This window comes from Carcharhinus amblyrhynchos, chromosome 1 (assembly GCF_965287045.1).
Source record: "Carcharhinus amblyrhynchos chromosome 1, sCarAmb.v2.hapA, whole genome shotgun sequence".
NCBI lineage: Eukaryota > Metazoa > Chordata > Chondrichthyes > Carcharhiniformes > Carcharhinidae > Carcharhinus > Carcharhinus amblyrhynchos.
Genome location: NC_137324.1, coordinates 137,579,904 through 137,594,073, shown reverse-complemented (window position 1 = coordinate 137,594,073; position 14,170 = coordinate 137,579,904). Strand labels below are relative to the sequence as shown.

The window sequence follows — 14,170 nt, the reverse complement described above, 5'->3', positions numbered from 1 at the left end:
ACTGAAGTGACAACCTAGATTTTGATGGATGGAGACAGGGAAGGAGAGAAGTGGCAGAAATACACAGATTCGGGTAGCTGTTGCTGCTTCTAAATTCCCAAGATAAATCATAGGGAAATTATGATCGTTTATAAACTTCAGGTTCCACGTGAAGAAAATATTGCATGACTGCAACCAAGTATCAACCAGACCTTTGTTTAAGCTAATGTCTTGTCGCATTAAACACAAGTAAGTCAAAGCTTGTTTTTAAACATAAGAATGAGATTGTTATGTCTATATTGAATCAGTTCCTTCAATAAATGTGTGGGTCAGACGATCTACTGAAATTTTAAGCAGGAGTAGCATGGGAGAGTGAAAGGTTGAGGGCTGAATCTTCCTGGGTTGTAGGAAAACAATTTGCATGTCAATGGCACCTTTAAGGAAAAAAGGCATTAATTAATATTTTACGCTAAGTCACATAAAACTAGATTAAAGAGGATGATCAAAAGGTTGGTCGAAGAGACAGATTTTAAAGGGGTGAGGTAGGGAAGCGTAGAAAGAAATTCCTGGGCTTAGGCCTTGGCAGCTGAAGACATGGTCACTTTTGCAGATGTCACCAAGATTGCTGGCATTGTTGACAGTAAAGAAAGTTATCTAGGATTGCAATAGGATCTTGATCAATTGGGCCAGTGGGCTGACAAATGGCAGATGGAGTTTAATTTAGATAAATGCGAGGTGATGCATTTTGGTAGATTGAACCAGGGCAGAACTTAGTCAGTTAATGGTAGGGCATTAGGGAGAGTTACAGAACAAAGGGATCTAGGGGTACATGTTCATTACTCTTTGAAAACAGAGTCACAGGTGGACAGTTTGATGAAGAAGGAATTCAATTTGCTTGGTTTCATTGGTCAGAACATTGAATACAGAAGTTGGGACATCTTGTTGAAGTTGTACAAGACATTGGTAAGGCCACACTTGGAATACTGTGTACAGTTCTGGTCACCCTATTATAGAAAGGATATTATTAAATTAGAAAGAGTGCAGAAAAGATTTATTAGGATGCTACCAGGACTTGCTGGTTTGAGTTATAAGGAGAGGCTGGATAGACTGGGACTTTTTCCTCTGGAGCGTAGAAGGCTGATGGTGATATAAAATGAGAGGAACAGATCAGCCAGATAGTCAATATCTTTTCCCAAAGGTAGGGGAGTTTAAAATCAGAGGACACAGATTTAAGGTGAAAGGGGAGAGTTACAAAAGTGTCCAGAGGAGCAATTTTTTCATGCAGAGGGTAGTGAGTGTCTAGAACAAGCTGCCAGAGGTAGTAGTAGAGGCAGCTACAATTCTGTCTTTTAAAAAGCATTTAGACAGTTACATGTGTTAGATGGGTATAGAGGGATAATGGGCCAAATGCAGGCAATTGGGATTACCTTAGGGGTTTTAAAAAAAAACGGTGGCATGGACAAGTTGGGCCGAAAGGGCTGTTTCCATGCTGTAAACTTCTATAACTCTATGACACTAACGGTGGAGTAAATTAATCAGGAGTGTGCCAGAAGTTAAAATTTGTAAATCTACGTGACAAGTCTCTCAAGCAGTTTACTTTTCAATCAACAGCACGATGGTACAGTATTAGCACTGCTGCCTCACAGCGCCAGGGAGCCAGGTTCAATTCCCAGCTTGGGTCACTGTCTGTGTGGAGTTTGCACAGTCTCCCCATTTCTGCGTGGGTTTCTTCCAGGTGCTCCAGTTTCCTCCCACAATCCAAAGGTGTGCAGGTTAGGTAGATTGGCCATGCTAAATTGCCCCTTGGTGTCAAGGGGTTATGGGGATAGAGCCTGGGTGGGATAGTGGTCAGTGCACACTTGATGTGCTAAATGGCCTCCTTCTACATTATAGGATTCTATTATTCAACGACTATCATTTGGGCACTTAAAACACTTGGTCAACTTCCTTAAATGTCTGAGTGAAGTCAAGACACTTTTTGAGTCTGTTGATATTAAAAGTTGCTCATATTAATAACAACTGTCTATGTTTACAAGGCTGGCCACTGAAATAAACTATCAAATGAATTGTGAGATAAGACAATATTTACTTAATACACACCAGGCAGCTGTGTGTAACTGATGAAGTTTAGGAGACAGCCAAATGTTAAGTACAAAGCTGGTCTGAAACAGTTGTCAGACACCACACTGAGATTGCAGATCTAGTGAGGAGGAAATGAAGGTATGAGTAGATAGAAAAAAAGCTAAGCCTGCTATGAATATTAGATATGGGATGATAAGAACATAAGAACATAACATAAGAACATAAGAAATATTATTTCTTAAAATCAAATGGAAGGTACAACAATGCATCAAAATAGTTGCACTTGGATAATTTAGCTGAATAACTGTAATTCCTAATCAAAAACGATACAGTTTAGGCAAAGGTGGACAAATAATCAGCAAACTTCAGGAATTACTGGGAAACATGAATTTAAGATTGGCACACTGTCCATGGTTGGTAACTAAACTGTTAATGTATACTTCCACTTCGAATATAGTGAATAGTGAAACTAAAATACTGAAAGAGAAACCTAATCTGCCAGGAAAGATTGCTAGGAGAAAAAGTACATTCAAGAAATCAAGGAAGTGAGGAATTGATTGACCACAATGTTTTGGTGTTAAAGAACATTACACACACTCCAGACTTGTGAACTGAAGGACTGAATCTAAATCATGAGAATGTTATGAGCTAAAATAGCTGGGTCTGCACGTGCATGATATATTTAGGCAAGTATGCAAGGATGCATCACCAGCTTTAAAAAGAGCGGCAAACACAGCAACAGCAACTGAAGTTACATATCTCATTTGGAACAAGGATTAAACCATCCATGTAAAAAGCAAAACCATCTGAAACAAACCCTTGAAAATTGTCCAGGTTAAGTGATTTGACTGATGGACAATTTGCAATAAAGGTGCACTGTTACACAAGTTAACCCAGACACTGGACCAAAGTAGTCAATCAGTTACTGAATTGCATTTGCCTGAGCACATATCCCTCACAGTATTCTTCCTCATTGGCAACATTTTTCAATAGTATTTCATGTTTCTTTTCCCCCTTGCTGCAATCCATGTAAATGTTAAAGAATAAAGAACAAAGAAAATTACAGCACAGGAACAGGCCCTTCGGCCCTCCAGGCCTGCACCAACCAGGCTGCCCAACTTAACTAAAACCCCCTAATGCTTCCAGGTACCATATCCCTCTATTCCCACCTCATTCATGTACTTGTCAAGGTGCCCCTTAAAAGTCACTACTGTATCCGCTTCCATGTTAAGATGCATCAAAAACTTGATCGTCAATCCTGCATGGCAACAATGTAAAGTCAAAGAAGCCACAAACCTGCATAGATTCAATAGGATTAGAGTGGATAGAGCAGATAATAAAAGTGAGAACCAGGGTAAATATTGAAAGATCAGGAGGAAGTGAAAAGAGAAATAAGAGGAACAAAGAAAGAACATGAGAAGAGATCGACAACAAATATACAAGGGAATCCTTGTATATTTATATGACTGTCTACTACAGTCATATGAATAATGAGGGTAGCAATAGAAGTGGAGATAAAAAGAAACCTACACCTGGAGGCAGGGGATGTAGTAGTGATGGGAAACAGGATAATAGTGGTAATTTGTTCTCATCTGACTGGAGAAAAATGTACAATGGTGCTCTGCAAGGGCCAGTACTACGACCAGAGGTTTTCTTGATTTCTAATAAATGGCCTAGACTCAGGTGAACATACACAATTTCAAAATCTGTACATTACACAAAACTTGGAAGCAAAGAGAGCTAGGAGGTGGATAGTGACCGAATCCAAGAGGTCATCAGCAGGCTGATGGAGTGGACAGATCCATGGCAGATTAAATTTAATGCAGAGAATGCAAACTGATACACTTTAATGGAGATAACAAAGAGCAGCAAAATAAACTAGAGTACATTTCTGAAGCAAGTGCAGGAACTGAGTGACCATGGGGAAGGTGTACACAAATCATTGAAGGTGGTAGGGACGTTGAGAAAGGGATTAATAAGGTGCACAGGATCCTGAATTTTATAAATAGAGGTACAGAATACAGAAAAGCAAGGACACAGTTACAAAATAATGGTTCTGCCTCAATTGGAATAGCATGTTCCATTCTGGGCACCACACTTCAGGAAGGAGGTGAAGACTTCAGAGGAGGCACAGAAAAGATTATGAAAATATTTCCAAGGATGAGAGACTTCAAGTACGTGAGCAGTTGGAAAAATTGAGGTTGTTCTCCTCAGAGAAGATTTGACAGAGGTGTTCAAAATTATGAGGGGTCTCAGGAAAAGTAGATAAAGTAACAGAGGTAAAGAGAACCATAAGACAGATTTAAAGTGACTGACAAAGGAACCAAAAACAACATGTAAATTTTATTTTTTGTAATGTGTGATTAGAATTTGGAATACAATGCCTGAACGAAAGAATGGTGGAGGCAGATTCAATCATAGATTTCAAAAGATAAAGTACCTGCAGGGAATAAAAATTAAACTATACATGCAGAGAACCAGAGGTTGGGAGGGCTGAATTACTTCCTCCTGAGCAGTAACCATTCTGTCATACTAATTAAATGAAATCAGACTGCTGTCTTTCAACAGTTGACGGATTTCTACAGATCTCAGTAAAGCCATTATTTTCTGTAATAACGGACATCAGCATGGAATTTTGATAAATTTCCTACTGATTGGGACTGCAAGTACATTGTATTATCTCCAAATTGTGGCCAGTCAATGTGGCCAAATACAGTTAAGGAATCAAAGGAACTGCTTCAGAAGCCAAGATTCCCAATGGCAGAATCAGCTATTCCACAATGTGAAGATTCATGGAAGAAACAGTTCCCATTTCTCCAAATATTCTAAAGTCAAGATTATGCAAGATGTTCTCCAAAAGTTAGAAAAGAAAAAGAGAAAACAAAACAAGTATTTTGAGGTTTGGGGTGTGTCAATTATGAAAAGTAAAGAATGATGTTATATGCTGTAAACCTCTATGACTCTAAGTATAATCATGGCCAGAAGTTAGCAGTTTGCAGCTGAGAAAAGTAAAGGATCAAAAAGGATGCACTTAAACGTTGAAATGGAATATAATGGAAAAGATCACAGGTGGAATAAGTTGTGAAACAAAGAAATTGCCTGATTGAGCAACAGGATGAAAGATAATTCTCGATGCAGAAGCACAAATTCTCTGTTACCTCAGAAAATTCTGAGTTCAGACTCAACTAGTGGGAACAGCAAGTGATAAATGTGTAAGGAAGAAAATCAGGAAGCCTCATCTCAAAGCAAGGGAGATGGTTAAATGGCAAATTAATCAAACTTTGATTGAAGTCAACAAAGTATAATCTCACTTTACATCCTTTACTTAGTGGTAATTATCTCAACTCAAGGCTCAGAAAGTCATAGGTTCAAGCTCTATTCTGGGTACTGTGTTCATTGCATATGTATTTGTAGTTAATAGTATGCAGATAGTGGGCATTAATTGGGGATTCGTTTGTGCACCTATAAGTAGATAGTGAGTGAAACGGCGGTTGTTGGGTTAGAAGGTGTTGTATCTCTACAAATAAATGGTTATAAAAGATTGGCTCCAATTTATCCTTCACCATTTGGATTTATGGAATAAGTGTGTTGCACCTTCCAGTTTTCAGATGAGATATTAAACAGAGGCCCCCGTCTCCCATCTCAGGTGGATGTAAAATATCCCAAAGCACTACAGTATTCAAAGAAGAGCAGGGAGTTCTTCCAGTGTCTTGACCAATATATATTCCTCAAATCAACATCACTAAAACACAGTTCAGCAGCACAGTTATATATGGACTCAAAACATAGAATTTCTTTGGTAAGATCGCCCCCTAAGTGCCAAATCAATGTGAAAATGGGGGAAATTTGTGCCCTTTTTTTGGGCACGTTAAAAATGAAACCTACTAACTCTGTCAAAAAAAGTGAAGTCAAATCTCTTTCTGGCCAGCAGGTGGAGGGGGCTGGGCCTAAGCTCACTCATAGCCAGCACAAAGTAACAGAGGGAACATTTGTGCATGCTCAGATCTGTATGTTCTGTGAAGTGACCACCTCTCCCAGCTACTAGTGGCCTCTGTGGCCAGTTCCCCTCCCCACTCCTGCTGGCCTCTGCAACTGATCCTGCCCCCCACCCCCTGCTTTCACAGGACTCTGCAGCCAACTCTATCCCCCACATGCACAAACCGGTCAACGCTGGTCACAGTGTGCAGTACTGCACCACCCCCCGCCCCCGAATCCCTACACAGTGAGCATTGCCAATGTGCCAGGCCGGTATTGTCAGGGTGCAGGTGGGCAGTTGAGGGCACCCTCCCGGGGGGTCTCAATGGCCTCCAGTACTACTGGCAAGGCCAACATTTCTGGTCCCCGTTGAGCAGCACCATACATGATCCTCACCGAAGAGAACCTTCACCAGCCAGGCCGCAGAGGCGAGTGAGCCCAGATGAATCCATCTGGGGCTTACTGGTAATATTTAAATTCTAATTTCACCCTTTTTGAGTGCAAGACTGATCTTGCCAGATACTTGATGCCGGTAGGAACACAAGAGGTGAGAAATCAGGCACAAACCTGAACCCTCAGCTCTCACGCAATCTTACCGGCTTGCCCCATCCATCAGCTGACAGGATAAATAGGCAAGATCTCAACCATAAACTCTGTTTCTCTCTTCTCAGATGCTGCCAGACCTGCTGAACGTACCCAGCATTTTCTGTTTCTACTTCACTAAAACTACAATTAATTGTAACTGTGCTTCGAAAGAACTTCACTGATCATAATGCACTTTGGGACATCCTGAAGTCACGAATGATATAAAAAGGTCTATGTATTTTGCTTCATAAACTAAATATGGCTTACAGCAAATGAATAAAGGGAGGACCATAAAACAATATGTGGAAGAAAATTTGAGAGAGAGAGGAGTGAGCATGCATGTGTGAAAGGGGCAAGAATATGTGAGAGAGATGTGTATGTCAATACGAGAAAGAAGAGTGTATGTGAGGGTGCGAGGCAAATGTGTCTATGTTTGTGAGGGAGAAAGGAGATTGTGTCTTATGAAAATCAGCTTTCCAGCATCATTCATCCCATCAAAAATGGGAATGGGTAAGACTTAAAGTATTTTTCTAATAAGGAAACTTTTAAATTTATACCACATTACCCACTTCTAAAGCGGTGCTACTTTCAAAGGTCAATGTTAAGGTGCTAGTGAGGATGGTTTGGTCAGGGGTTAATGTGAGGTAGTCATGTAGCTGGTGAATGTATTTGTAACTGTGTGCTTCTTCCAAATACCTGCATAGATATAGCTAGAAAAGACTTGTTTACATTTGATTTTTGTAATTGCAGCAAAAAAAAGTATCGACACTGTGAGAATGCTTGGGGTTCTCTGATGCTCTTGGGAGGTCCATAGGGGTTCCATGGCTTGATAAGCTTGAGAAACTCTAGGTTATGCTTTAAAATCAGCACCTATCATGCACTCGGAAAATTCCAAAATACTTCACAGCCCATTTGTAGTATGTTTGCTTTGAAAGTACTATTTGAACAACTGCAGGGGAGATCTCCCAGTGTCATCAGCAACATTTTATACCTCAACCAATATCACTATAAAACTATATTAATTGGTCATTTATCTACTGGTGTTTTATTAGTCTTTGCTTTGCACAATTTGGTTACTTTAGCCTGGATTTCACAGCCCAGAGTCAGGCATGACAACTAGCCCACCGCCTTCCTGCTCATCCCTGACTAGATCCCCATAAACTGAAGGTGGGTGTGTGCCAAAATTGACAGCCCACTTGCTATTTCTAAATAAATAGTTAATGGGCAATTGAGCTTGTTAATAAGGTAATTAACCTAAATAATACACTGCCAATGCCACAAAATGGCTCGCAGGGGCAGGCAGGCTAGATTCAGAAGACAAATATTTTTAAATAACTGTGGAAAAAGCAGGAGGGAAGGGGTGTATGTTTTGATTAAGTGGCTTGTGCACACTAGGGACACTATCCCCTGCCTCTAATCAAGTGATGGGACACCTAAGCCAATGAGTAGGCTGCATGAGTGGACTTCCTGTATCTCAATTGGGCTACAAGATTGAAATTGTGCACGCTCACTCTGACCCCATGAATGAGTTTTAATACATTTAATATGTTGAATATTTCATAAGTTATAGAAAATGCTGACTAATTCATATATTAATAAACTATCAACTTCAAGTGGTAAAAACAAAAGAAATATTTACACTTGATAGGACAGAGAGGTAGCACATGACCATCACAGTCAATGTTGTGTGCAATCAGCACGCACCTCACTTCACTTGCCCTTCCTTTATCTGCGTTTCACTTCAGTTATATTTGTAGAGAAAATGCTACACGGATGGAAACCTGTGGAATGTCGCAACACTGTCTGAGGGAAACAGTCAACATGGGCCACAGGTTGCCCATTACTACTCTAATCCAGCACTCCCCCTTTGTTTCGTCCTGCCTGCCTTTCAAAATCTACTTCCCCATCCCTCTCCTCCGGCAGCCCAATCCCTTCCCACCCAAAAAGCCAAGGACATATCTCAGTCTAGGGTCCACTGAATTTATCCAAGGGCCTCCTTTGCAGTCCCAGCAGCAAACACTACACAGAGTTCTGGAGTCACAGGGACTGCTGCAGCAAATAGCTGGAAATTCTCAAGAGTAGGACCTCTTCCAACTGAGGGGTGTAAGTCCAACGCTCATCTTTGGAGCAGAACAGTCTTCGTGAATATTAGCCTCATTGAACGTCATGAATCAATTCCAGCCTCCCGGACAACCTGGCTCCACAGCAGATGCCATTTCCCTGGCTCTGCACTCAACCCTGGAACACCAAGGTAACAAGGACATCTTTTTCAGACTCCTATTTATTGACTATAGCTAGCTTTCAACACTTTTATCCCCATGAAACTCATCTCCAAACTCTGTGGCCTGGGCCTTGGCACCTCCCTCTGCAACTGGATCCTGAACTTCCTAACTCACAGACCACAATCAGGAAGGACAGGCAACAATATCCCCTCCATGATCATCCTCAACACCTATGCCCCACAAAACTGTGTTCTCAGCCCCCTACTATACTCCTTATACACCTATGACTACGTGCCTAAGTTCTCCTCCGATTCGATTTTCAAGTTTGTTGATGGCTATAGTGGGTCAGATCTCAAACAATGATGAGACAGAGTATAGGAATGAGATAGAGAATCTGGTGAACTGGTGCAGCAACAATAATCTCTCCCTCAATGTCAACAAAACAAAAGGAGACTGTCATAGACTTCTGGGAGCGTAAAAAAAGAGAACACACCCCTCTCTACATCAACAGGAACAAAGTAGAAAGGGCCGAGAGCTTCAGATTTTTAGGTGTCCAGATTATCAACAACTTATCCTGGTTCCCCCGCCCCCCCCATGCTGACACTATAGTTAAAAAAGCCCACCAACACCTCTACTTTCTCAGAAGATCAAGGAAATCTGGCATGTCAGCTACAACTCTCCAACTTTTGCAGATGCCCCATAGAAAGCACTCTTTCTGGTTGTACCATAGCTTGGTATGGCTTCTGCTCTACAAGGAACTACTAAAGGTTGTGAATGTAGCCCAATCCATCAAACAAACCAGCCTCCCATCCACTGACTCGGTCTACACTTCCCGCTGCTTCAGCAAAGCAGCCAGCATAAGTAAGGACCCCAAACACCCTGGACATTCTCTCTTCCACCTTATTCCATTGGAAAAATGATACAAAAGTCTGAGGTCAAGTACCAGCCAACTCAACAGCAACTTCTTCCCTGCTGCTGTTAGATTTTTGAATGGACTTACCTTGCACTAAGTTGATCTTCCTCTACACACTAGCTATGACTGTAACACTACATTCTGCACTCTCATTTCCTTCTCTATGAATGGTGTGCTTTGTCTGTATAGTGCACAAGAAACAATACTTTTCACTGTATGTTAATACATGTGACAATAATAAATCAAATCAGTGTGGTACCAACTTTCCTTCCATTGGCAGCACAATTAGGCTGCACAGCACCAAGGACCCAGGTTCAATTCCAGCCTTGGGTGGAAGTCTGTGTGGATGTTCTCAATGTGATGTGTGAGCTTTTCCTGGGCACTCCAATTTCCTCCCACAGTCCAAAGATGTGCAGATTATGTCAGTTTGCCATGTTAAATTACCGCTTAGATCAATTAGCCACGATAATTGGGATTGGGGGCAGGCCTGAGTAAGATGCTCTTTCAGAGAGGCGGCGCAGACTCAATGGGCTAAATGGACTCCTTCTGCACTGTAGTGATTCTATGGAGCCAGCAATACAAACCTCCCCATCCCCAGGCAAAATTCAGTCTCACGTTTTCCTTTAACAGGTTGCTTTTACAGGAAAATTAACAGCATAGCATGTCAGTGCCACAGTTACTAATACGCAATTTGACTAGTGAATTCCAGGGATTGAAATACGCCACGAGTTCTGAAATCACCAAAACTTATCTGGGAACGTAGGAACAAGTGTTAACCCAGGATCTATTCCACTGTTCAATATGATCACAGTATCCTATCTCCATTTACCTACCATGGCTCCACAACTCCATAATACATGGCTAGCAAAGATGATCATTCATAGGTTTAAACTTGTCAATTCAGCTAGCAAATACTACTTTTTTTTGTAAGAGCTTTTGACACTTCACAAGAAGGCTATTCAAAAGAAAGTGTTTTCTAGTCTTTGGTATCAACGGCTGTTGTCAGATTCTAAGGATTTGTTTGCCTTTATTAGACTTCCTCATCAGCACAAAAAGTTCTCTCCCAATGCTGTAAGTTCCTTTCAAAGCCCCAAATTCATCAGTTAAAAGGACCACATAACATCCTCTATTCCAAGTGATATATAACTAGTTTATCTAACCATGCCTCATGATCTAATCCCTGAAGCACTAACATTCAAGTACTCCAGGTCCAATACATCTTTCCTAAGGTGCACTGCTCAGAATTATGCACAATTCCCATATGTAGTCTAACTAAGGCTTTGTGTAACAAAAATTTCCTCCACTTGAATGGCCAATCATTTTTAATGTGATGCCTGTCAACCTTTCTGACCCAGTAAGTTAAATTGCATTCCTGCATGTAGTCAATCATTACACTTTGAAACATGTTAAATAGACATTTTTAAGAAATTTTCTCCCCTTTGCAAACCAAATCTTTTCATATCTAATTTTGTACTGATTTGACACTAATACACACCTCTTCAGCACCATGCCTTTCACAATCCTTAAATCTCATTGGTTAAGGATGTACAATATTGGTGCCACCATTCACTGAGGTCCCAAATTTCCTTCTCACACTGTTACAAGATCAAACTTACAGTAAGTTACAATGCAAATTTTTTGATCAAAAAGATTCAGAAAAACGTCCAAACAGTGGCACATACCATGGGCTGCCCCATTACAACAGCATCTACACTTCAGAAGCTCTTGGCTGGCAGAGGGAAACATTAGGACATCTTAAGTTCGTTAAAAAAATTACATAAATGCAAGTTCTTTGTTTCAAACATTTACACCTAGTATTCCAAACCTAGATGTAAATACACTTTCACACTACATGGCTAAAAATTACCTTCAAAATGTTAAAAACGTTAACAAGTTATGATGAGATTGGTGGTAAAATATGGAAACATTGTAATAAAGTCACAAACAATAATCTCATAATTTACATACTTTAATACCATGTAAATTATTTACACTTGTTTAGCTCGAGTAAGGCGAATGGGATGCTGGCCTTCATAGCGAGGGGGATTGAATATAAAAGTGGGGAGGTCTTGCTGCAGCTGTATAGGGCATTGGTGAGGCTGCAGCTGGAGTACTGTGTGCAGTTTTGGGCGCCGCACCTGCGCAAGGATATTTTGGCCCTGGAGGGAGTGCAGAGGAGGTTTACTAGGCTGATACCGGAGTTGAGGGGATTGAGCTATGAGGAGAGGCTGAATAAACTAGGCTTGTACTCGTTAGAGTTTAGAAGAATGAGGGGAGATCTCATTGAGACGTATAAGATGATGAATGGGATGGATAGGATAGAGGTGGAGAGACTCTTCCCGCTCAAAAAAGACAGTAGGACTAGGGGGCACAGCCTCAAGATAAAGGGGAGGCGGTTTAGAACGGAGTTGAGGAGGAACTTCTTCACTCAAAGGGTGGTGAATCTCTGGAATTCTCTGCCCGTTGAAGTGGTGGAGGCTGCCTCGCTAAATATTTTCAAGAAGCGGGTTGATGGGTTCTTGATAAGAGAGGGGATTAAGGGTTATGGGGAGAGGGCGGGAAAGTGGAACTGAGCCACGACAGATCAGCCATGATCTTATTGAATGGCGGGGCAGGCTCGAAGGGCTGGATGGCCTACTCCTGCTCCTATTTCTTATGTTCTTATTTACCAACAAGTTTAACATCTTTAATGTACAGGAGAAATCCCAGAGTATAAACTGGCCAACAGTTTTTGTTGAAACGAATTGCAACCAATCATGCAAGGCAACGAAGAAAATAGTATGAGCTGTTTTTTGGATGTCTTGATTGTAAGTAACATATCTAATTCAATTATAGACAGATACAATAGCATGTAACAGCATTTTTATTTTACTTAAGGAGCGAACCTGTTCAGAAACAGCTCTGAAGAGACAAGACCCATCCTTGGCAATTCTCTTTCGGTATAGACCCTGGCTCTTCAAGTATTCATCCAACAGAAATTGTCCGGGATGACAGCGTTCCGAGGCCTCGCAGCCTTTGCCTTTACCGGCAGTACCGCCCCTCTCCATCTCAAGTGGCCGCCTCACGCCTGCTGTGCGAGCACATGCTTACATTAACTGCTCCACCACGCTCTCTGCTCCTGGACAAAGTTCCAGGCGTTTAGATACGATTGTCCTGCAGCAAGAGTCCCACTCAGTGCGGCCATTTGTTTTGACAGGATGCATTCTGGATGATGTAGTCCGCCCTTGGCCGCCGCCGCCTCCTCCTGCGCAGGCGCCGCTCCGTAAAGGGACGACAGGATCCAGAGTACAGCGCGAAGCCTCACCGGAAAAAGGAAGCGAGAGTGAGCAGGATCACCTCCACAAACAGGGAGGGTTGGCCAGTGTGTCATAGGAGACCCTAATGTCGGAGTCAAATGTCAAGATTTAACCTTTTGGTCGCTTATAAATCATTCTCAATCACAGGACTAGTTTTTAAAGGCAATTCACTGGAATGTTTATCAGACAAAATTTGACAGCGAGCCATATAAAGAGCTATTAGCGCCGACGACCAAAAGCTTAGTCACGGAGGTAGGTTCAAAGGACTCATTTAGAAGGAAGAGAGCGAAGTTTGGGGAGGAAATTTCAGATATAAGCACGTGGACCGTTAAAAGCGTGGTCGTTCATGATGCTGCAATGAAAATTGAGGATGTATACTAGAGTCATAAGAGTTTCACAGCAAGGCTCTTCAGTCCAACTTGTTCATGCTGCCCTTTTTCCTGTTGACCAGGGCCTCCGATGACAATGTTTGCTTGATAGATAGTAAAATGGCTGTCCTATTCCATCACAAGTTGCGTTCCCCCACAACTGCACACCCGCCCCCCCCGTCAATCAAGACAAAGGCCAGCTATTTCCATAATATCTCATCCATACCTCGCCTCAGTTCATCTGTGGGTGAAAATCTCATTTGTACTTCGGATGGCACCACACTTAACAGTTCCAATATTTGGACAGATTTTCAGATTTAATCCTCTGAAACCTTACGTGCATCAAAAACCGTTGCCTACGTGCTAACCATCCACCCTGACCGATATCTCAAGGTTAAAGTTTTTATCCTTCTGTTTAAATTTTTTCATAGCCTTGCCTATCCCTTTCTTTACAACCTCTTCCTGCAACCCTCTGAGAACTCAGCATTCCTCCAGTTCTTGCCCAATTGTCCCAGAGTGCTTTACAAAAACACCATTTTAGTTGGCTCGTTTGGCCACACCACTGTACACAGCCCCATATGGATCTTTGCTGGATCACCATGCGCAGCCCCTGGACATAAAGCATCTGCCACCCGATGGACATCTCCAGAGGCTGGTCAGGTGCCTCTGATTCAGCATGGTCCTGGTCTCCAATGATGCTCCCACTGTTGGCACTGTGTGATCTCTCTGTCTCATATGAGTGTGAGGTGC

General features: G+C 41.8%; 1 protein-coding gene across 2 annotated transcripts in view; it reads right to left on the bottom strand.

The window, feature by feature from the left end:
- otud4 (OTU deubiquitinase 4) overlaps window positions 1-12,950 on the bottom strand; it is a 116,198-nt gene extending 103,248 nt beyond the window's left edge. For both annotated transcript variants that reach the window (XM_080193309.1, XM_080193315.1), the window contains exon 1: window positions 12,642-12,950. In XM_080193309.1, the coding sequence (XP_080049435.1) occupies window positions 12,642-12,803 (162 nt within the window). In that variant the 5' untranslated portion in view covers window positions 12,804-12,950. The remainder of the gene's footprint in view (window positions 1-12,641) is intronic.
- Between the last annotated feature and the right edge of the window lie 1,220 nt (window positions 12,951-14,170).